We start from the raw sequence: 24,724 nt of genomic DNA on the forward strand, positions 1-24,724 counted from the left end.
AGAAGAAGAAGAAATCAAGAAGAAGGAGGAGAAGGACTAGAAGGTCCTTGGCCTTCTCCTCCTTCTCCTCCTCCTCCTCCTCCTCCTCCTCCTCCTCCTTCTCCTCTTCTTCTTCTTCTTCTTCTTCTTTACATTTTTCCTATTTCTTCTCCTCTTCTCCTCTTCTTGGAGCTCAATTAGCTAATTATGTCTTTTTGGAGCTATATGGGATAATTATCCCATTTTAGGGGAAAACAAGCTAAGTATATAATATTAATGAGCTAACCAAGGTTCTTATGCCATATTGAGGTTATAATGTCTTTTTGGAGCTAAATGGGCTAATTATTTCATTGTTGGGGAAATTAAGGCAAGGAGAATATGAAAGTGGAGAAGAAATAGGAGGAGGAGGAGAAGAAGAAGAAATCAATAAGAAGGAGGAGAAGGAGGAGGAGAAGGAGGAGAAGGACTAGAAGGTCCTTGGCCTTCTCCTCCTTCTACTCCTCCTCCTACTCCTCCTTCTCCTTCTCTTCTTCTTCTTCTTCTTCTTTCTTTTCATTTTTCCTATTTATTCTCATCTTCTCCTCTTTGAAAGGACGTGGATGTCGCCTAGAGGGGGGGTGAATAGGCGCTTTAAAATAATTAAGGTTTAGGCTTGAACAAATGCGGAATAAAACTAACGTTTAATATGTCAAGCACAAAACCTACAAACAACTAGGCTCACCTATGTGCACCAACAACTTATGCTAAGCAAGATAAACAACTAAGTGATAGCAAGATATATTACAATAAACAATATGTCTATCACAAAGTAAAGTGCATAAGTAAAGGGTTCGGGTAAGAGATAACCGAGGCACGGGGAGACGATTATGTATCCCGAAGTTCACACCCTTGCGGATGCTAATCTCCGTTAGAGCGGTGTGGAGGCACAATGCTCCCCAAGATGCCACTAAGGCCACCGTAATCTCCTCACGCCCTCGCACCATGCAAGATGTCGTGATTCCACTAAGGGACCCTTGAGGGCGGTCACCGAACCCGTACAAATGGAAAACCTTGGGGGCGGTCACCGAACCCGTACACGTGGCAACCCTTGGGGGCGGTTACCGGTACCCGTACAAATTGCTCGGGGCTATCTCCACAACCTAATTGGAGGCCCCGACGCTTGCCTGGAGCTTCACACCACAATGATTGAGCTCCGAGACACCACCAAGCTTCTAGGATGCCAAAGCATCCACGAAGAACAATATCTAGGGTACTAAGTACCAAAGGTAGTAAGCTTCTCAACTTCTCACTTCCACGTATCACCGTGGAGAACTCAAACCGATGCAACTAATGCAATGGCAAGAACACACGAAGTGGTCAAGTCCCTCACACTCAAATCCCTCCACAACAACAAAAGCTATGGAGAAATATGAGAGGAAGAACAAGGAGCTCACAAAGAACTCCAAGATCAAGATCCAAGGGGTTCCCCTCACATAGAGGAGAAAGTGATTGGTGGAGATGTGGATCTAGATCTCCTCTCTCTTCTCCCTCAAGAACAAGCAAGAATCATTGGAGGGATTGAGAGTAAGCACGCTCTAAGAATGTCAACAATGGAGGTAGAACAAGAGCTCAACGGATAGATAAAGCCAAGGGGGAAGAAGACCCCCTTTATATAGTGGGGGAAGGAATCAGACCGTTACCCCCACTCTCTGCCCGAGCTCCAGCGGTACTACCGCTGGCTGCAGCGGTACTACCGCTGGCACTCCAGCGGTACTACCGCTGACCAGGGGCGGTACTACCGCCAGCTAGCGGTACTACCGCCGGCTGCAGCGGTACTACCGCCAGCTAGCGGTACTACCGCCGGCTGCAGCGGTACTACCATTGGTACTCCAGCGGTACTACCGCTGGCCCCAACGGTACTACCGCTGGGCCCCTGGTAGTGCAAAGGCACTACCACCGCCAAGAAAGTCTTCGCAAAAAGGTCCGTCCACGAACAACCGCTAGGCAGGCGGTACTAAGCTCCTGGAGCGGTACTACCGCTGACCAGGGGCGGTACTACCGCCAGCCAGCGGTACTACTGCTAGGGCCAGCGGTACTACCGCTAGGGCCAGCAGTACTACCGCCAACTCTAGCGGTACTACCGCTAGGTCCAGCGGTACTACCGCTCGCCACTGAAACAGCCATAACTTTCGCATACGAGCTCCGAATCGAGCAAACCCAAGCTTGTTGGATTCAGGACGACAGGAAATCTTAAGACCATGCAGATATGAAAATGCCAATGATATAGAGATGTGAGATCTCTATGAATAAAGAACCGGCAAAAACTCCAACATCGAAAACATCATAGTAGATGCATATGGACTCCGTTTTCGATGAACTCGAGCTTGTCACGAAGATGACCATAAGCTCTAAAACTCACAAAGAGAAACACCAAACAAGAACCAAGAAGTATGATGCAAGGATGCAAATGGTTTGAGCTCTCAACGAACGATACGATCAAGCTACTCACTTGAGGGCCCCCCTTGATAGTACAGCAATCTATCCTAACCAGAAAACCTATCAAGGGCAAACCTATACCTTGCACCTCGTCCTCTTGAGCTAGATGATGATGATCTTGGCTTCCTCAAGATGGACCACCTTTCTTGATTGCGTTGGCTTGATGAAGACTAGTTGATTGCTCCCCCATACTCACTATGGGTGAGCCACTCTTTAGCATATCTTCACAAGTCCATTGCCACCACAATGGACAGCAAGCTTCAAGTATGATATCTTCATGCTGATCCACTTGAACTTGCACATCGCAATCTTGATGACGATCACAACTTGACGTCATACTTCATGGGTTGTATGAGATCTTCTCTTTGATGCAAGCCCATGGAAACACACCTAACCCCCACATTGAACTCTCACGAAGACCATGGGTTAGTACACAAACACGTAATGGACAATGCTTACCATACCATGGGATCACTTGATCCCTCTCGGTACATCTTGTACGCTTTGTGTGTCGATCATCTTGATTTACTCTTTGTCAAAGATCTTGATCAACCATGTGTCTCTATGACCATTCTTTGGATAATACCTTGAATACCATCTTGGTCATCATATAAACTCCTTGAACCCAACAGATGGACTTCAAGAAGTGCCTATGGACAAATCCTATAAATATAACTTAAGGCAACCATTAGTCCATAGGAATTGTCATCAATTACCAAAACCACATATGGAGACATATGCTCTAACACTCTTCTTCGAGCTCAATTAGCTAACTATGTCTTTTTGGAGCTAAATGGGCTAATTATCCCATTTTAGAGGAAAACAAGCTAAGTATATAATATTAATGAGCTAACCAAGGTTCTTATGCCATTTTGAGGTTATAATGTCTTTTTGGAGCTAAATGGGCTAATTATGTCATTGTTGGGGAAATTAAGGCAAAGAGAATATGAAAGAGGAGAAGAAAGAGGAGGAGCAGCAGAAGAAGAAGAAATAAAGAAGGAGGAGGAGGAGGAGAACGCCTAGAAGGTCCTTGGCCTTCTCCTCCTTCTCCTCCTCCTCCTCCTCCTCCTTCTCCTTCTTCTCTTCTTCTTCTTCTTCTTCTTCTTCTTTCTTTTCATTTTTCCTATTTCTTCTCCTCTTCTCCTATTCTTGGAGCTCAATTAGCTAACTATGTCTTTTTGGAGCTATATGGGCTAATTATCCCATTTTAGAGGAAAACAAGTTAAGTATATAATATTAATGAGCTAACCAAGGTTCTTATGCCATTTTGAGGTTATAATGTCTTTTTGAAGCTAAATGGGCTAATTATGTCATTGTTGGGGAAATTAAGGCAAGGAGAATATGAAAGAGGAGAATAAAGAGGAGGAGGAGAAGAATAAGAAGAAATAAAGAAGAAGGAGGAGAAGGAGGAGGAGGAGGAGAAGGACTGGAAGGTCCTTGGCCTTCTCCTCCTTCTCCTCCTCCTCCTCCTCCTTCTCCTTCTTATTTTCTTCTTCTTCTTCTTCTTTGTTTTCATTTTTCCTATTTCTTCTCCTGCTCTTGGAGCTCAATTAGCTAACTATGTCTTTTTTGAGCTATATGGGCTAATTATCCCATTTTAGAGGAAAACAAGCTAAGTATATAATATTAATGAGCTAACCAAGGTTCTTATTCCATTTTGAGCTTATAATGTCTTTTTGGAGCTAAATGGGCTAATTATGTCATTGTTGGGGAAATTAAGGCAAGGAGAATATGAAAGAGGAGAATAAAGAGGAGGAGGACAAGAAGAAGAAGAAATAAAGAAGAAGGGGGAGAAGGAGGAGGAGGAGGAGAAGGACTAGAAGGTCCTTGGCCTTCTCCTCCTTCTTCTCCTCCTCCTCCTTCTCCTTCTTCTCTTCTTCTTCTTCTTTCTTTTCATTTTTCCTATTTATTCTCCTCTTCTCCTCTTCTTGGAGCTCAACTAGCTAATTTTGTCTTTTTGGAGCTATATGGGCTAATTATCCCATTTTAGAGGAAAACAAGCTAAGTATATAATATTAATGAGGTAACCAAGGTTCTTATGCCATTTTCAGCTTATAATGTCTTTTTGGAGCTAAATGAGGTAATTATGTCATTGTTGGGGAAATTAAGGCAAGGAGAATATGAAAGAGGAGAAGAAAGAGGAGGAGGATAAGAAGAAGAAGAAATAAAGAAGAAGGAGGAGAAGGAGGAGGAGGAGAAGGACTAGAAGGTCCTTGGCCTTCTCCTCCTCCTCCTCCTCCTTCTCCTTCTTCTCTTCTTCTTCTTCTTCTTTATTTTCATTTTTCCTATTTCTTCTCCTCTTCTCCTCTTCTTGGAGCTCAATAAGCTAACTATGTCTTTTTGGAGCTATATGGGCTAATTATCCCATTTTAGAGGAAAACAAGCTAAGTATATATGGCATGGCCCATACTGCCTCGTACACGAAGGCGAAGGCATTCTCTGAGTCTGACCTGGATGATCCAAATAACTTCACCAGCATATCTTCCCACCACAAGCTCGTGACATACATGGACACGGGGAAGGCTACGAAAGGGGATGGCTTTAACCCGAGCCAAGAACCTTTGGATCCAGAGCTGGTGATGATATCTGGTGGTGGGAGGCCCCATGGCTCAATAGCCATTGGAGATGGGATAATACATTGTGCACTCACTCTCCCGGAGATCAAGGCGCGCCGGTCGAGCAGCTGTCCTGAGATAACGCGTCGTCCACGGCCAATCGATCTTGCCATCGAGGTTAGTTCTACGGACTCAGAAAACTTTCATCCATTTCATTATGTGTGTCACCATAGATCATTACTGCGGTAACGAGGAATGGTGTTTCAGGCTGCACTTCAGAAAGAGAGAGTGGCAAACCAAGCTGCTCTTGAGAAAGAGAGATTGGCAAGCAGGTTGCTCTTCAGGCTGCTCTTGATGAGAGTAACCAGACCACAACACGATTGCTTGAGGAGGAGAGGGCCCGGAATGAGGCGGGTCAACGGGCCCTGTACGAGCTTTTTGTGGTAAGTTTTTTTTCACATTAGCCAAATCATGTGTGTAATGTCTGTTTCATTACTAACTAATACGACCCACTCTTCACAGTGTGTGCGAGAAGAGCGGTCAAGTCCCTCCGCCGATGCTTGTCGTCTCTTCGATTGGCACGGTGAGTTTCATTATAAACTAGTATTAATAATTGAGTGCCATCATGCTAACTGAGACATTGCAAAATATCTTTTCTGCAGAATAACTCCCGAGCGGCATCACACGACCCTTCTCCAGGGCAACCGTCTCCAAACGAAGCCGCCGCGAGCAACCGTGGTGTTTCTCCTCCTTGATGACCATTACGGTAAGTTTCTCTTCTCCTCTTTCATATTCTCCTTGCCTTAATTTCCCCAAGAATTACATAATTAGCCCATTTGGCTCCAAAATGCCATAATAACCTCAAAATGGCATAAGAACCTTGGTTATCTCATGAATATTATATTATTAGCTTGTTTTCCTCTAAAAGGGCATAATTAGCCCATATAGCTCCAAAAAGACATAGTTAGCTAACTGAGCTCCAACAAGAGGAGAAGAGGAGAAGAAATAGGAAAATTGAAAAGAAAGAAGAAGAAGAAGAAGAAGAAGAGAAGAAGGAGAAGGAGGAGGAGGAGAAGGCCAAGGACCTTCTAGTCCTTCTCCTCCTTGTTCTTGATTTCTTCTTCTTCTCCTCCTCCTCCCCTTTCTTCTCCTATTTCATATTCTCCTTGCCTTAATTTCCCCAACAATGACCTAATTAGCCCATTTAGCTGCAAAAAGACATTATAAGCTCAAAATGGCATAAGAACCTTGGTTAGCTCACTAATATTATATACTTAGCTTGTTTTCCTCTAAAATGGGATAATTAGCCCATATAGCTCCAAAAAGACATAGTTAGCTAATTGAGCTCCAAGAAGAGGAGAAGAGGAGAAGAAATAGGAAAAATGAAAAGAAAGAAGAAGAAGAAGAAGAAGAGAAGAAGGAGAAGGAGGAGGAGGAGGAGAAGGCCAAGGACCTTCTAGTCCTTCTCCTCCTCCTCCTTCTCCTCCTTCTTCTTTATTTCTTCGCCTTCTTGTACGAGGCAGTATGGGTCATGCCATAAAGGTCGTACAAGTGTGGCATCTCTGTCTTATTGTGATGCGCCTAAAAGAGAGGAACAAAATATTAGCATGAAGAATGAATTGCATGAATCATGAAGCAAATAACATACCCAGTTTCGTCCGAACTGAAGTAAGTTGGCGCTGCATTGATGGTGTGACTCACCAACCATTTGGCTACGCCGATCCTTCACATTATCGTGGACGGCTCGCCAGTTGCCTGTGCACCACTCGTCAACCAACGCCTCCCAACAATCCATCTTATCCGCACATCATCTTGGGGGCACCTGCAAGTTATTAGAAAGAATTTTGAGCGCTACGCCTATGAATGAAATCAAGAAAACTACATGGAAGGACTTAAGAATAGGTAATTACCTTCATGTATTGCTCCTTCTTCAGAAACTTTCCGCGGCAATCCTTCTTCTGCTTCTTAATACCACGCGTGGCATAGTAGTCTCGAATAGCCTGCGGCCGAGCCTCGTGGCGTAAGTTCTGTAGTAACCGCCTACACCCGGCCTCGAGAACCTTGGCCGCCCCCTCCTCATATCCATTCTCACACCTATAGAAGGTCTGCAATCAAACGTGAAAACACCGATTAGTACAATAATTAGCTATATTGTTAATTTTAGATTGTGTAAAAGGATAATTTACCCAAAAGCTCTTGATCACCATCTCGGCCCTCGTGTGGCACAAGACACCATCTATAATCTCCTCCGGCGGGGCCTGCGCAGCCTGGTAGTGCTCCCAGGAAAATCCTAGTGTAGGAACCTGACCCTCACCAGGCAACGTGACAAACCCTGGGAAATTTGTCCGGCAAAGCACACCAAGGACGGAGTTCGGCTTCTGGACTACACGAGGGTGTGCCCATCCCCTGCAGTATGATAAGGTCAACACATTAGATATTTGAACAAACTTGAAGGCAAAATCTAAAAAAAAGAGTAAATGTACTTACATATCTCCTTCAGGTTTGGATTGATTTCGACTAGTCCTATATGTTCATGAGTCCTTCTAGTCTCCTTCGGCTGGAACCAATAACATTTGAAGACTACGAAGTTCGGTGGGTTTACACCATAGAATTGAAGTTCATAAATTGCTTCAACTCTTCCATAATACTCGATAACACCTTCGCCGATAGCAGAGACACCACAATTTGTAGATTTCCGATCGGGCATAGATATTTCTTTGCCAAAGGTACAAAAGAGATACCCGTTGATGTTGTATTTCTCAAATGAACGGACCTTATAGTCAAAACCATTAGCGACTTGTCTCAATTGGGCGTCCATAGACTCTGAATTAGCCTACAAGTTTAATACGAAACGATTGTTGCATTAGCCGCAAGTTAGACCAAGAAATGAAATGGTCCATTATTGATAATTACCGTTTGTTTGAACCAAGAGATGAAACCGGGATAGCCGCCTCCTGTCTTTGACAGAAGCTCATACTCTTCGACAAAATCATTTTTGATCACCGCTCCATCCGAGAATTTGGCGACGTAACGGCTGTTTGAAATATCCGGGAATAAGAGCAATTCAAAGGAATTAGAAGTTATGGGAAAATGTGCCGAGAACTCACTCGATGTACGGCCGCACTTCTGTTAGGTTGTTGAAGATATACAACGCAATGTTCCGCCATTCTTCGACATCCAATGTTATTGGTTTCGAAGCACTGGCTGGTGCGAGCTTCCCTTTGAATAGGTTGAGGTTGGACCCACCTATTTTAGGGTTTGCATCATTGTGCCGAGGCTTCGGATTATGCAAATGATGATTTTTGGCTTCGTAGTGTGGTGTCACAAAGTTTGCCACCTCCTCAGTAATGAATGCCTCAGCCATCGATGCTTCAATTCTACGCTTATTTTTACATTTAGCTCGAAGGGTCTTCTGCATCCTCTCAGTTGCATAGCACCAACGATTTTGCACGGGCCCACCCAATCTTGCCTCGGTCGGTAGATGTAAAATCAAATGCTGCATTGGATTAAAGAAGCCCGGTGGAAAGATCTTCTCTAACTTGCACAACAACTCCGGTGCAAACTCCTCCATGTCTTCTACCACACCAGGCGACAATTCTTTCGCACAAAGAACACGGAAGAAATAGCTTAGCTCCGCCAGTACTAGCCATTCATCCTCATGAATAAAGCCACGTAACATCACCGGCATTGCCCGCTCTAGCCATATGTGCCAATCATGACTCTTGAGACCAAAGATTTTTAATTTTTCAAGACTCGCTCCCGTCTTTAGATTCGCTGCATATACATTGGGGAACATCAAGTGCATTTTGACCCACAAGATAATTTTCCTCATAGTTGACCTTCCAAGATTGAACCAGGCCTTTGGCTTCGACCACTTCTGCTTTCCTTTGCCTTCTCGCATGTTTTGTAACGGTCTATGACATAGTGTCTCTTGATCGACTCTAGCCTTAGTATTATCCTTTGTCTTCACATCTATGTCGAACAATGTACCAAAAATAGCCTCTCCGATATGCTTTTCAGTGTGCATCATGTCGATATTGTGTGGAAGAAGGAGGTCTTTGAAGTAAGGCAGATCCCAAAAGCATGGCTTGTGAGTCCAGGCGTGTTTTGAATTATACCCCTTGAAATACCCTGGACGCTCTGGATCAGGCTCGAGGGTGTTTAACTGATCTAGGATCTGTTGGCCTGTCAACGCAGGTGCTGCCAAGTTTTTGACAACTTTACCTTTGGTAAAGTTCTTCTTGTCTTTTCTGAACTGATGGTCAAGATCCAGGAACTGTCTATGCAAGTCAAAGCAAGAATACTTCCGACCCTCCTGCAACCAATGAAACTGAAGAGCTGCCTTGCATTGGGGGCACGGGAACCTTCCATGCACACACCATCCAGAGAATAGTGCATACGCCGGCAAGTCATGCATAGAGTACAGGTACCACACATGCATTTTGAAGTTTTGTTTTCTAGCGGCATCGTATGTCTTGACCCCATTATCCCAAGCTTCTTCCAATTCATCCTTAAGCGGTTGCAGGTACACATTCATATTCTTCCCCGGATAATTGGGCCCTGGAATTATCAACGTCAGAAATATGTTCTTTCTTTACATAATCTGTCCGGGGGGGGAGATTGAATGGAATGAAAAATACAGGCCAACAACTATATTTGGTTGCCGTCATGCCGAAGGGATTAAAACCATCTGTGGCGATGCAGAGTCGAGGATTCCTTGGATCTGCCGCTTTATCCTGATGCAATCCATCGAAATGTTTCCACGCTTCCACATCTGATGTGTGTACCACCATCTTATTCCCATCCGCATCTAGTTCGGTTCTTTTGCCCAATTTGTGCCATGTCATCTGTCTGGGTGTCTCTTCGACCATGAAAAGACGTTGAAGTCTTGATACGATTGGCATATACCAAAGAACACTAACTGTGATTTTGGTCTGCCTCTTCTCACCCATACCGTTGTCTACCACAAGATACCTGCAAGACTCGCAATTGGGACAATAGTCCAAGTGTGCATACTCCTTCCTAAATAAGACACATCCTTTCTCACATGCATCTATCTTCTCATAGGGCATCTTAAGTACACGAAGTATTTTGTCTGACTGGTACATGTTTGCAGGCATGACATGGCCTTTGGGTAGGAAGCGTCCAAATAGTGTCATCATCGCGTCGTAGCATTCTCTTCCCAAGTTGAACTGAGCCTTCAGAGCCATTACTTGTGCAATTGCATCCAACTGACACAGCTCAGTGTGCTCATGGAGAGGACGTTTTGAAGACTCCAACATTTCATAAAAGGCCTTTGCAGATTCCTCCATCTCATCTTTCGAATCTCGAGCATCATCAAAGTCTTGCACCATGTCTTCGATCCCGATACCATGCTCGTCGGTGCGACGACGGACCACCTCGGCTCTTGTGCGTTGTATAGACTCACCATAAAATGTCCACACCGTATAATTAGGCTTAAAACCCCTCCTCTGCAGGTGTTTAATCATTACAGCCTCTGTCGTCTTTTTATAGTTGTCGCATCCAGGACAGGGGCAATAGTTTCTTTCCTGGCCATTTGCGAATGCGGTTTTCACAAATTCCTTTGTTTTTACAAACCATTCTTTCGTCATCTCTTCCTGACTAGGGTGACCGGTATACATCCACGCACGATCACTCATCTTGCCTAGCTACTAAAGACAGAAGAAATATATTTATATATAATTTAGCATTTATATTCATCGGTTAATCAGGTTCGCCATTTTTATTACGTCCAGGCAACCTACACGCTAATAGGTAAAGATAGGTACTAATCCCACCCGAGTATGTGTAGATTGGGTTCGTTTTCCCATGCTCTGCTCTGGATCCAACGCAAAATTTTGGCAACACCTCCCCGATGTTCTCCTGATACACGTCTCCGCAATAAACAGAGAGGATGTGCATCCGGAGAACAACAGGGAGGCACTGACGAAATTCCGCATCGGATCCAGAGCACGACATATGGGAAAACGAACCCAATCTACACATACTCGAGCTGTCCATGGATAATGTTGGACAATTCGAAAGGATGGCGGTTATAAATATGCAAATACATGCATATTTATAGATGTCGCCCTTTCGAACGGGAGACGCATACTGGTCACGCATACTGGTCACGCATACTGGTCACGCATACTGGTCACGCATACTCATAAATTAATTTAATTACCTAAATCTATAAAGTTTCATCTGGAAACCGAGCCACAGTAAATGAAGGGGCGAGGAGGAGATGAAACTTGTATTGACCCACGAATGCAGGGCGGAGCTCGTACAACGCACGGGGAGGTCTTCGCACAGCAGACCTCACAGCGACGAGACAACTATCACATGTAAATCCACCCGATCAACACAAATATTCTAATTATGTCATTTTTTAGGAAAACAAGCTAAGAATATGATATTCATGAGCTAACCAAGGCTTTTAGCTTATTATGTCATTTTGGAGGATAATTAGCTAAAGAAGCTAAAAAATAAGAAGGTGGAGAGAGGAAGGAGAAGAAGGAGAAGAAGGAGGGCTCCTTCTCCTCCTCCTCCTTCTCCTTCTTCTTCTCTTATTCTTCTTTTCATTTTTCCTCTTTCTTCTCCTCTTCTCCTCTTCTTCTTCTTCTTCTTCTTCCTCTTATTTCTATTTCTATTTTTCTTTATCCTCTTCTTCTACTTATTCTTTTTTTCTCTTCTTCTCCTTCTTATTTTTTCTTCTTCTTCTCTTCTTCCCGTCTTCTCTTCTTATCTTCTTCCCTTCTTCTTTCTCTTCTTTCTATTAAGCTAACTAACTAGTGACAGATGGTCTTTATATGAAAAGCTAAGAATATAGGGCTCATAAACCGGTACACCGACTACTACAACAACTACTACAACAACTACAATAAAAACAACGACTACAATAACAAGAACAACTACTACAACAACAATAAAAAATCAACTTTGTAGTTATAATCTAATTCCAAAAAACTAAATACCAAATAGTTAATTTTCCCGTGCGGGGGGGGGGGGGTGGGTGGGTGGGTGGGGGTGTGGGGGCTCACCGGGAGGGGCGGCTGTGGCGTCGTGGGTGGCGGGGCCGGGGGTGTTGGGGGTGGCGGGGCGGCCCGGGGGCGGTGGGGCAGCGGCGCCAGGGGGCTGTGGGGCACCGGGGCGGCGACGAGGGTGGTGGGGCGGTGGCGGCGGGGCTGTGAGGCATCAGGGCGGCGCCGGGGGTGCCAGGGGCGGCGGCGCGACGGTGGGCGTCGGGGAGAGGAGTGGGAGAGAGAGAGAGGGGCGGCGTGTGGAGCCGTTACACAGTGGCCGACGTAAGTGAGTGAGAGAGAGAGGGGCGGGGTGGGGGCAAAGAGCCGTTACGGAGTTAGCTCTTTGCCGTGTGCCTCCGGACTCTTTGCCGTCCGCTAGCAGACGGCAAAGAAGGGACTCCAGTTTGACCTAACGTCCCCGCGGTCAGGTGGGCCCCACCTATATATTTGCCGTCTGCTGTGCGACTCTTTGCCGTCTGCGGCTGACGACAAAGATGTGACTGATGGCAAAGACCTATGCCATCAGCCAGTTCTTTGTCGTCTACTTTGTGGCAGCTGACGGCAAAGACACTCTTTGCCATCAGCCAGCAGACGACAAATATATGGCAGACGGCAAAAAACTGAATTCCAGTAGTGATTGGCACCAGATGCGCTCCATGACGAAATGGCCATAGATTATATTTATACGGGAGAATCTCTGAACCGAGCAACGTTGATTGTCGACATTAACTTTGCTACGAAAATTGCCTCAATCATAGATCTTGACCCTGAGCCTAAAACACTCGCTGATTGCAAGAAAAGGTCGGATTGGAATGATTGGCAGAAGGCAATTACTGCCGAATTATTATCTCTCAACAAAAGGAAGGTGTTTGGACCAGTTTGTCGAGCCCCTCCCCACATTCGCCCGGTTGGCCATAGGTGGGTTTTTGTTCGAAATAGAGATGAAAATAATAAGGTTGTAAGGTACAAAGCAAGGCTTGTTGTTCAAAGGTTCACTCAACGACCCAGTGTCGATTTTGAGGAGACATATTCCCCGGTCATGGATGGAGTTACCTTTAGATACTTGATCTCAATGGCAGTAAACATGGGCTTGAAAATGAAATTGATGTATGTTGTCACTGCTTACCTATATGGTAACTTGGATTTGAACATATACATGAAGGTTCGTGAAGGTATCCCTGTTCCGAACCATGATAGAGCAAACAGGAGTCTATACAGTGTTCAACTTCACAAGGCATTGTATGGACTTAGACAGTCGGGTAGAATGTGGTATAATCGCCTAAGCGATTTCCTTCATCAGAAGGGCTACACGAGCAATACAGATTGCCCATGTGTTTTTATACGGCGATCCCAAGATGGATTTTGTATAATCTCGGTGTACATAGACGATTTAAACATAATCGCTACACCTGAGGATATTGAGGAAGAGAGTTCCTACCTGATGTCGGAATTCGAAATGAAGGACTTGGGTAAAACCAAGTTCTGTCTAGGTCTACAACTTGAACATTCCCCTGATGAGATTCTAGTGCACCAGTCTGCCTATGCCCAGAAGGTGTTGGAAATATTTGGATTTGACAAGGCATATCCTTCTAAGACCCCGGTGGTCGGGAGATCTTTGTAGCCAGACAAGGACCCGTTCAGGACCAAGGAAGAGGGGAGGAAACTCTGGGACCAGAGGTTCCTTACCTGAGTGCCCTTGGGGCACTCATGTACCTCGCGAATTGTACACGACCAGACATTGCTTTCGCAGTAAATTTGCTAGCTAGGTACAGTGCTGAACCTATCAAGAGACATTGAAAAGGTGTCAAGGACGTCTTCCGCTACCTGCAAGGGACTAAAGATCTCGACCTTTTTTATAGAAGGAATCAAGACCTGACCCTTATAGGCTATGCCGATGCTGGGTACCTGTCGGACCCGCATGATTACAAATCACAGACTGGATATGTTTTCCTTTGTGGTGGAACTACGTTATCGTGGAGATCAACCAAGCAAACACTTGTGTCGACCTCCACAAACCACTCGGAAATAATGGCACTGTTCGAAGCGTTAAAGGAATGTGTATCGCTTCGGCGGATGATCAACCACATTCAACACACATGTGGGCTGAACACCGTACAAACCCCTACCATTATCTATGAGGATAATGCTGCTTGTGTTGCACAAGTTCAGATGGGTTATGTGAAGAGTAACCTCACAAAACATATTAGTCCCAAGATCTTCTATGCACATGAATTGCAACAGATGAACGAGGTGGGAGTCTTGCATACTAAGTCGTGTGACAATCTTACGGATATATTCACTAAATCATTGCCGGCATCAACTTTTAAGAGGTGTGTGCGTGGAATCGGTATGATGAGACTTAGAGAGATGCAAGGTTCAGTGGGAGAAACTTCACAAATTCGTCGCTAAAATCTCGATCCCGATGATTGAGTACTCAACCAGGTGGTTGAGTGGATTGTATTGAGTGAGTTTTCCTGATGTTTCTCACCTAAGGTTTTTAACGAGACAATTCGTGCAATACAACAACATATACTATGTGCTCTTTCTCCATATTTTTTTACTGAGTTTTTCAGAGTTTTGAGGCATGGATATACGGATAATTACCCAAGGCGAGTGTTGGGAAACCGGTCCGGCCCGAGAGGCCTCGCACGGTTGAGGCTCGCTCGCTAGCCTGAGAGGCACGCAGCCAGCCCCTCTCGTTTCCTAAATTTACGTTAGATGGGTACTTATCCCTTCACTCCATACCCCTATATAAACACAGAAGAGGCCATCATTGTAACAACGACTTGATGATTAATAAAGCTTTGTTTCTTTCTCTACTTGCTGATGTTCTTTCACTCCGTGTTCGACTATTTCGACTACTTCGTCTACGACGCCCGTTCTCGCTCCGCAACTTTGGACCGGACTCGTCGGCAGAGTTGCGAAACAACAACGATGAAAAAGGGACAACACCATGTTTTAGTACCGGCGTTGAAGTTGGCCTACCCTCTCACATGGCAATCTTTTTCGTCGCCTAGAATGTCTAACGGCACAATTCGGATATTTTAGCTCTGCTGCCAGCATTCCACCAACCTCACCCCACCCAACCCCACCAACCCCAGTACCTTTGCGCTCTCGTTTTCACCTCCACCTACCCTCGCTTCCCAGTCGCGTACGTGGGCAGTCCACACGAAACGCCCACCCTGATCACCCGCATCTGCATTGGGAGCGTGAAGGAAGAAAAAAAAGGAGGACATGACGCTGCTGTGTGTGCCGCTGGTGGGGCGGACGGTCGAGGAGATGAAGATCGACGCGGCGGCTGCAGCAGCCGCAGGGGGCGACCTTGTCGAGATCCGACTGGACTACATCGAGGGGTTCCGCCCGCGGGAGGACCTTCCACGTCTGCTCCACAGCTGCCCGCTCCCCGTCCTTGTCACCTACCGGTTCGATCTCCTCTTCGCTTGCTTCTCAATCCCTGGTTTGGTTGTTCTGAGATTTCGTGTCCGTGTTGCAATATTCGGAACGGGCGCGCAGATGCTTGCGAAGAATCAAATTCGGAACGGGTGCGCAGATGCTGCTCACCGGCCTGGAGTGTTCCCTTGCTTGTTTTTGTGCGTCCTAACTTTTGTGTTGTTTTAGTTTTCGGTGGATTTTTTTTAACACCCCACCATGTATTATTAGTTAGCAAATATTCACACAACGCAAATTGCTAATTGAGCTCCAGCTCCATGGATCCCTTAGTTAGGAAAAAAAAAATCAAAAATCAATTTTTTAGGTTTTAAAAAATTCTGAAAACAGACACATACATATGGATTTATACTACTCACAGTGTCAAAAAAAGTCTTATATTTTGATAAGGAGGGAGTAATTGTCTATAAAAGTTTCACGACGAAATACTTTTTTGAACGAGCGAACACAAAAATGACAAAATCACATATTTCTAGCACATGCCTATAAAAGTACATGATATCTTTTGGTACAGCTCACATCAAAACATATTTGATGAATTTCACACACATAATCTAGATCTCTAAGTACTTGTGTATTTATTTTCAGTTTATTTTGAAACTTTAAAAGTTGAATTTTTATTTTTTGAAAATTTCGGGCTCAACCTCGCACCAAGTACCATACGTGATGAGGAACAATATATGATAAAAAAAAAAAAGAAAATCACGTGCCTTTGGCTACTTCTAGATACTTCCACTTTAGTGTAGTATATTTTTTTTCTTTTCTTTACCATGCCTACTGTTTCTAGAGTTCTCTAGTTATAAGTAGCAGTAAGTAGAATGGTGAATCCTAAATAATGTTTTCCAGAGTGTTCCAGCTATAAGTAGAAGTATGTGTAGGCTTCTCAAAACCCTATAAATAGAGGTCATCACCTCTAGTTTGTGACCAGACTATGTACCCCCACTACCTATAATAGAATTTGGTGTTCTTATCTAAGAACTTGGTGTTTCATATTGGCCTACATTCGCGTCTAGAGCGATATCTAGTGCAACACGTTGAAGTAATGTTTTACACATTGTAGCAGCAAGGTGGAGTTGCTTCTCCACAACTTTGTGCTGCTTCAGGTGGTACCGGAGCCCCGTTGGTTCATAGAAGTTCTTGTTGTTCTCATTGAGAGCAAGCTGCAGCAAGCAATGGAAATTTGAGGATGGGTGCTGCAGAACAACAAATCAAAGAGCTGCATGAAGATCTTAATCGGAGATTTGACCAGCTGGTTGAGATGATAAGAAAGGGTGTTCCCTCTGCTGCCAATGAAGAAGATTCATCTAAAGAAGATGTTCAACGACAAAGAAGGAGAAATAATCTTGGAGCAAGACCACCACGAGAACGTGCAGCTCAGCGTACTTTAAGAAGGCCTATTTATGTTGAAGCTTCTGAAGGTGAAGAATATGATGATGCCCTTGAAGAACCTGATCCCTATGTGTATCGAAGAGTACCCAACCCTACATATGCAAGGGATGCATACAAAGGTGGAAGCTGAGATCCCAGCCTTTCATGGAAATGTTCATATTGAAGGGTGCCTTGATTGGTTATATGAAGTGGAGATTTTCTTTGATGTCATGGAGATTTTCTTTGATGTCATGGAGATTCCGGAAGATCGTAGAGTTCCTTTGGTTGTGTACAAGCTGAAAGGAGGAGCCGATGCATGGTGGCATTGCGATCAAGAAGAATGTAGGCCGAGAGGAGAACCTCGCGTGAGAACTTGGCGGCAAATGAAAAGTCTTTTGGAAGGGAGATTTTACCCATTGATTATGACCAGATCCTATTTATCCAATTCCAAAATTGTGCCCAAGGAAATAGGCCCGTTTCAGATTACATGGAGGAGTTTCTAAGGGTACAAGTGAGGTGCAACCTTGCCGAAACTAAAGATCAACAAGTTGCAAGATACATCAATTGTCTCAATGATGCTATTCAAGATCGATTGATGATGCAACAAATCTGGTCCATTGATCAAGCACAAGCTCTAGCCTTGAAGGCCGAGAGGTTTGTGAAGACGAGAAAGACAATTAAAGTTTCATATCCTCCATATCCCCATACCGAAGGCTCGTCTAGGAATCAGCCTAACAGAGTGGAAGAAAAGACCGCTCCAAAGGCAAAACAACCTATCGAGAAGCAAACTAGAGGCAAGCGTAAGTCAAATGAAGGCCCATAATGCTATAAATGTGGTGAAGAGGGACACATATCGAGCGGTTGCCCACTAAGGAAATTTGTACGAATCTGAAGATGTAGAGGGACAAGAGGTTTTGCACTCTGTTGCCCACTACTTGTGATTCAACATCTCCTATGTATGTTCCACACCACAAGCTAACGCACACAACAAAAGAAAATATTTTAGAGCAAATGCACGGTGAATGACAAGGTATGCAAATTAGTGATTGATAGTTGCGGCTGCAAGAATCTTATCTCCCAGAAGTTGGTGAACCATTTAAAGCTTGAGACTCATGATCATCCAAACCCCTACACTATTGGGCGAATCAAGAAAGGGGTGAATATGAGGATCACCAAGCAACGCAACTGCCACTTTCTTTGGCAAGCATTTTCGCTCAAATGTCTTGTGTGACGTAGTTGATATGGACGCCAACCATGTTATTCTTGGGAGACCTTGGCAATTTGATGTGGATACTACACACAAGGGCAAAGAAAATTGTTACTCTTTCATTTGGAACAAGAGAAGGATCATAATTCTACCAAATAAAACAGATGGTAATATCTCTAAGGAGGAGGGGAAAAGTATGTTAACCATCTCCCATGCCTCTATTGAGTTTATTCTAATGAGTTTATGTAAGACTTGAAGGCGGCAGATTTATGTGTTGCACTTGTTGTAAAAGGAGAAGAGCACCTAACTGTTGAAATTCCAGCAAAGGTATATTGAAGGCCAGCCACTGATGCGCGGATTTCAACATAGGATTGACTTAATTCCGGGAGCAAGTCTTCCTAGTTTTCCACGCTATCGAATGAGCCCAAAAGAGCATGATATATTGAAGGAGAAACTGGAGGAATTGCTGCAAAAGGGGCATTCGAGAAAGTATTAGCCCATGTGTTGTACCAGCCCTGTTCACGCCAAAGAAAGATGGATCTTGGCGCATGTGTACGTGCAATAGAACCATTAACAAGATCACTGTAAGGTATAGATTGTTCGCACGATATGTTGGATCAGCTTAGTAGAGCAAGAGTGTTCACAAAGCTAGATTTAAGAAGTGGATATCATCAAATTCCTACGAGACACGGGGATGGATGGAAAACCGCCTTCAAGACAAAGGAATGGTTGAATGGCTAGCCATGCTATTTGGACTCTCAAATGCACCAAGTACCTTTATGGGCTTGATGAAATCCTTCAAGACGACAAGCCACATCTCCAAACTGCCATTAAGGCCGAAATAATAACTACACTAGGCTAAGCTAACGGGAAAAAGGGCCCCTCCCGTGCTCATCACCGACGAGAGCCGTTGTCGTTTCATCCCAGGCTAACCAATGAACTCTCTTGCGCTGTTGCTTGTTAACCCACAAGAAATTCCGAATGAGACGAGCTATCACATAGACAAACCTGCACATAATTTAGAAACTCCCATTGTGTAAATCGGCAATGCTTGAAGGACAAATTTTATTGAATTTTCCATCTGCTTCAAAAAATTATTCTTATTAATAGACTAAAATTGCCTTATTTTCCTTTTGAACAAAGATATGAAGGACTGGAGTATCACCAAACCAAAGAACTAGCCATGGACAGGGGTGCGTGGAAGCTTGCCATCCATGTGCCAGATCCATGAGTTGGTTATGAGATCTTATGGGTTTTAGCTCTAGCCTACCCCAAATTGTTTAGGACTAAAGGCTTTGTTGTTGTTGTTGTTGAACAAAGAAAATCGCAGGCTCTCATACGCCCCTTCGGAACTGTACCAAACATGATCAAGCACTTGGAAGGACTCAATTGTTGACTCATGCCAAATTCATACACTTCCAAAATCTGATTGATGGCTAAAGCTTGATCAACAGAAGCTCTGAAAAACCAAAGGCAATCGTATGCAAAAACTAAATGTGAAATCCCTGACACTTGTCTGCAGATTTTAATATTCCTGGAGCAATCCCTTGAGAGAGCGTCAACCACCAACAAAAATAAGTACGGTACTAAAAGGTCACCTTGTCTAATACCGCAACTTGGAGAGAAAGACTCCCAACGCTGCCCAATAAATGAATAAAATATTTCCATTAGACAAGCCATAATCTAATTAATCCATACTGCTGAGAAACCTAGAGCAGCCAACATACGCTTTGAGAAACACAATTCACACATTCATAAGCTTTTCCCATGTCCAGCTTATACGCCAAAAAATCTTCACGCTCATCCTTTGTAGAATCCATAGAATGCATACCCAAAATCAATAACTACGTTATCAATGACTAAGCCTCCTAGAATGTTTGAGTGGGAGAGACCATACCATCCAACAAAGGCCGCAACTGATTCACAAGACATTTACAAATAATTTTGTAAATCACATTACATAGACTGATGCGGCGATTTTTTCTTAATTCCACATGATTATCCACTTTTAGAATCAACACACTAGTATTATCATTTACCCTTACCCTATCAGGTATGCATCCAGTACAAAAAATAGCTTAACTGCTCGGATAATATTTGTTAGAGTACTTTTTATATAGTCATGTAGCCTTTTGTATTTACCCCATTGTATAAGGGGTTTTCTGCATATCTGTATATGTATTGGCCTATGGCCTCATGGGAATAGAAGTTGCATATCTCCTAACATGGTATCAAAGCCTTAGGTTTTTTTTCACATGCCGCAACTCGTGCTCAATCCAATCTCGTGCCGCCCGCCATCTTCCTCTTAGCACGACGTTGTTGCAATCCACCTCATCCACCCATGACCATATGTCTTCGTTCGTGCTGCACCACCCCCCGTCATGCGCCCGCTGCTCGATCTGTCGTTCCACACCATCCGTTGCTTGATTCACCTGCCCGCCCGCTTGATCTGCTTGCTAGAAGTGTGAAATTGATCGCGCGACCACGGGTGTGCCGTTGAATCCACCCGCCCACCTGACCTTAGACGCCCAGGTGGCTGCTTCTGCGCGCGTATGCTCGCGTGCCCACCTTCCGTTGGCCTCTTGTCCGCTGATGCACACAACTATATGCGAGTGGTCGCCACCTTCGCAACTGCACATGCTAGATTCTTTTGGTCATCCGTCCCTCCAACATCCAGTCCACGCGGTCCCTGCAACCCAACGGTCAACTTCGTTGCTTGATGTGCTTCCGCACGTACGCTAGTGCTTCGTGCTTCTCTGGACGGGCTTGCTGTCTTTCGGTATTAAGAAAAGAAGAGAAAAGGAAAGGGCACAATGTCTATCTTGTCGGGCACGATTTTCCTTTCTCACTGCCCGCTGATTTTGGACGGTGTTACGCTACGCCGATCTTGTCCCGCTGATTTTGGACGGTGTACCCTACGCCGATCTTGTCTTGCACATGCACAGTCTCTCGGTGCTTGGTGCTCGTCCGCCTGTGATGTTCTCTTCGACGTCTTTCGCTGGTTGTGTTGTTCGCTCTTCTACGACTACTCCCGCAATTTCTACGCATGGTGGTTGTCAGTACACCAACTCCTCCAACTTTCCAACGTCTTCTATTTACGTCGATATGCAAACTAACCGATTCTTTCTGAAAGTTCATTGTGTAACTGTTGTACAACAGCGTCATAGTCGTATACAATGCTTGATATAGATGCTACATAGTGGGTTCTCATCCTTCAGAGACTACGTGTAATAGCCCTCGGGATAGGTAGGCCCACCCCCCTTTCTCGAAAGGTGGCCCCTACTTACTTATAGGCTGACTTGGCCCAGGAAACAAGGTTCTATTAGGCTTGCAGGGCTTACAAAAGAATGAGCTAGATCACAGGTATTTGGATACGAGGTAGTAGCGGGGTCTAGTCGGCCGAAGAAGATGTAAAGACATATAGTCCACCTAAACTTCAATTTCAACAGCGAGTGATATAGGTACCGTTGTGTTTTACCTAAGCACGCTAGTCGAAGGAAGAAGTAGTCGCCTGATAGAACCTAGATTAGTTCTCTAAACTGTTTTTGCGAGATGCCTACGGTTAAAAACAACCGACATGTCAAGATCTAAATTCGAATTGGTTCCTGGTCCGGGTCAGAGACAACTGTGTTCGTGCCGGCGGTCCAACAAAGAGGCACCGGTGATTGTTGCTCGGCGCATACTTATCTTTTGACTCTCACTGTTGTGTTGGTGCATATGACTTCATCACTTCTTTGCGCACACGCGCCTTCCCTTGGCGCTTAGGGCTTGTCTGCATGCGCCCTCATCTCCTCCTTTAGACTGTGCAGATGATACTGGTCGTGCTACACTTCCTCGTCTAGCGGCTTCTATAGGTGGTGATGGCCACTCCTTTTTGGGTGTTGCTGCGTCGACTACTTCAGTTGTACTTCACCGAGTTGGAGATTGCACGACTTCGCGATCTGCTAATTACCTCCAGCTCTTCATTGTCGGGTGCATTTATGTTGACCTCCTCAGTTGAGCCCCTGACTGAGCAGGAAATTACACGACTTCGATGCCTGCTAGCTAGCTGCGTCCACGGGTTCTTCACCGACGGGTTCTGTTGGTTTTGCTATTTAGGTTTTTGGCATTCTGAGACCACCTTCTACACTCAGGTACACCCACATGGATTCTTGATATTGGAGCATCTTTCACATGACTCATGATTCATCCACTTTGTCTTCTATCCACATGGATTCTTGATACTGGAGCATCTTTTCACATGACTCATGATTTCATCCACTTTGTCTTCTATTCAAGATCTCGATTCTCCTGTTCATGTTGTTACTGTTGATGGTACCTCACTTCGTCTTTTCATATTTCTAATGTTGCTCATGTTCCTGGACTTTACCACACAACTCATCTCTGGTGGTCAGGTTGTCGACTCGGGTCGTCGGGTCATTCTCGACTTTGACTCGTGTTCTGTTCTGGACCGTCACACTGCTACTTTCCAGGGTGTTGCCCCTTTTGTCGTGACTCTCAGAGTCTTTGGGAGCTTGATTGGCTTCACTTTCCCCCCGCTGCCAGCGCAAATAGTTTCTTCGCCTCTGTCGCCTTCTCTACCAGCTCTTTTCAGCAGTGGCATCATCGCCTTGGTCATTTGTGTGTCTGTCGTCTGTCATCTTTAGTTCGGCGTGGTCTTCTTGGATCCGTCTCCGGTGGTGTGTCTTCAGATTTTCAGGGTTGTTGGCTTGGTAAACATGTCCAATTACCTTATCCTCATAGTGACTGTGTCTCAGCGTCCTTTCGACCTTGTTCACTCTGATGTATGGGTCCAACTCCCTTTGCCTCGAAGGGAGGCCATCGGTACTATATTATCTTCATAGATGATTTCTCTCGACACACGTGGATATATTTTATGTCTTCTCGAGTGGTTTGCCGTCATGGTTCACACTCAGTTTTTTACGCCTATTCGTGTGTTCCGTGCCGACTCTGCTGAAGAGTATATCTTGAAGATGTTGCGTGGAGTTGTTGCTGAGCAGGGTACTCTTGCTCGGTTCTCTTGTCCTGGTGCTCATGCTCAGAATGGCGTGGATGAGCGCAAGCATCGTCACCTTCTTGAGACGGCTCGTGCGTTGATGATCGCCGCCTCTCTTCTGCCTTACTTTTGGGCTGGGGCTGTCTCCACCTCCACCTATCCCATCAATCTTTAGCCGTCCACTGCTCTACAAGGTGGTGTTCCTTTCGAGCGTCTCTTTAATTTCTCCTGATTACTCGACGCTTCATTTGTTTGGTTGTGTTTGTTATGTTCTTCTTGTCCCTCGTGAACACATCAAACTATCCGCTTAGTCTCTTGAGTGTGTCTTCTTAGGCTACAGTGATGAGCATAAGGGCTATCGTTGTTGAGATCCTCCGCCTCTCTTCTACCTCACTTTTGGGCTGAGGCTGTCTCCACCTCCACCTATCCCATCAAACTTTAGCCGTCCACTGCTCTACAGGGTGGTGTTCCTTTCGAGTGTCTCTTTGATTTCTCCTAATTACTCGACGCTTCATTTGTTTGGTTGTGTTTGTTATGTTCTTCTTGTCCCTCGTGAACGCACCAAACTATCCGCTCAGTCTGTTGAGTGTGTCTTCTTAGGCTATAGTGATGAGCATAAGGGCTATCGTTGTTGAGATCCTGTCGGTTGTCGGATGTGTATTTCTTGGGATGTGACTTTTGATGAGTCTCGTCCCTTCTACCCGCATCTTCCTCGACCTTTTCAATGGAGGATTTCTCTTTCCTTACTTTTCCTAACACATCTATTACTGCCATTGAACCCTTCTCCATCCATCCTGCTACCCTTGCTTCTCCGACTATTGTAGGTCCGACGTCGTCATCCTGCTACCCTTGGTTTTCCACGCACTGACGCTGCTGTTCTTGAGCCAACTTATCGTGAAGCAGAGGAGCTTGTTGCTCTAGAGCGTGCTGGCACGTGAGATCTTGTTTCTCTTCCTCCTAGTGTCCGTCCCATCACTTCTAAGTGGGTCTACAAGGTTATGACTCGCTCCGATGGTTCTCTTGAGCGTTACAAAGCTCGTCTTGTGGCTCGTGGCTTTCAACAGGAGCATGGTCATGACGATGGGACTTGCCCCTGTTCGTCCCATCAGGAACAAGGTTATGATCATTGTTCGCACACTTCTTACTTCGGCCTCTGTTCGCCATTGGTCTATATATCTGAGCTTGATGTTAAGAATGCCTTAATGATGAGTTGCATGATGAGTTTTATGTGCAACCACCACATGGGTATTCTGTTCGTGATGGCATAGTCTGTCGTCTTTGTTGTTCTCTCTATGGCCTTAAGCAAGCTCCTCGCGCCTGGTTTTGAGCTTTTTTGCCTCTGTGGTGACTGCTTTTGGTTTTCAGCAAGTGCTCATGATCCAGCACTGTTTGTCCACCTTTCACCTCACTGCAGGACTTTGGTGTTTCTGTCACTACAGCTACTCTGCTATTGTCTGACAATATAGGTGCTATTAGTATTGCACACATCCCGTAAAGCATGAGATCACCAAGCAATTGGTGCTTTCTATGTGCGAGCTGGTGTGCAAGATCAGGTTATTGCTCTTCAGTATGTGTGTTCCGAGTTACAGTTGGCGGATTTCTTTACGAAGGCCCAAACTAGAACGCAACATGGTTTCTATCTCTCCAAACTCAGCGTTGTTTATCCACCATG

At 44.9% G+C, this 24,724-nt stretch overlaps 1 protein-coding gene across 1 annotated transcript in view; it reads left to right on the top strand.

The window, feature by feature from the left end:
• The first annotated feature begins 15,156 nt into the window (after positions 1–15,156).
• LOC123443649 (bifunctional 3-dehydroquinate dehydratase/shikimate dehydrogenase, chloroplastic-like) overlaps positions 15,157–24,724 on the top strand; it is a 52,244-nt gene continuing 42,676 nt past the window's right edge. The window contains exon 1 of the mRNA XM_045120127.1: positions 15,157–15,456. Within this exon, the coding sequence (XP_044976062.1) occupies positions 15,269–15,456 (188 nt within the window). The 5' untranslated portion in view covers positions 15,157–15,268. The remainder of the gene's footprint in view (positions 15,457–24,724) is intronic.

This window comes from Hordeum vulgare, chromosome 3H (genome assembly GCF_904849725.1).
Source record: "Hordeum vulgare subsp. vulgare chromosome 3H, MorexV3_pseudomolecules_assembly, whole genome shotgun sequence".
NCBI classification, from domain to species: domain Eukaryota; kingdom Viridiplantae; phylum Streptophyta; class Magnoliopsida; order Poales; family Poaceae; genus Hordeum; species Hordeum vulgare.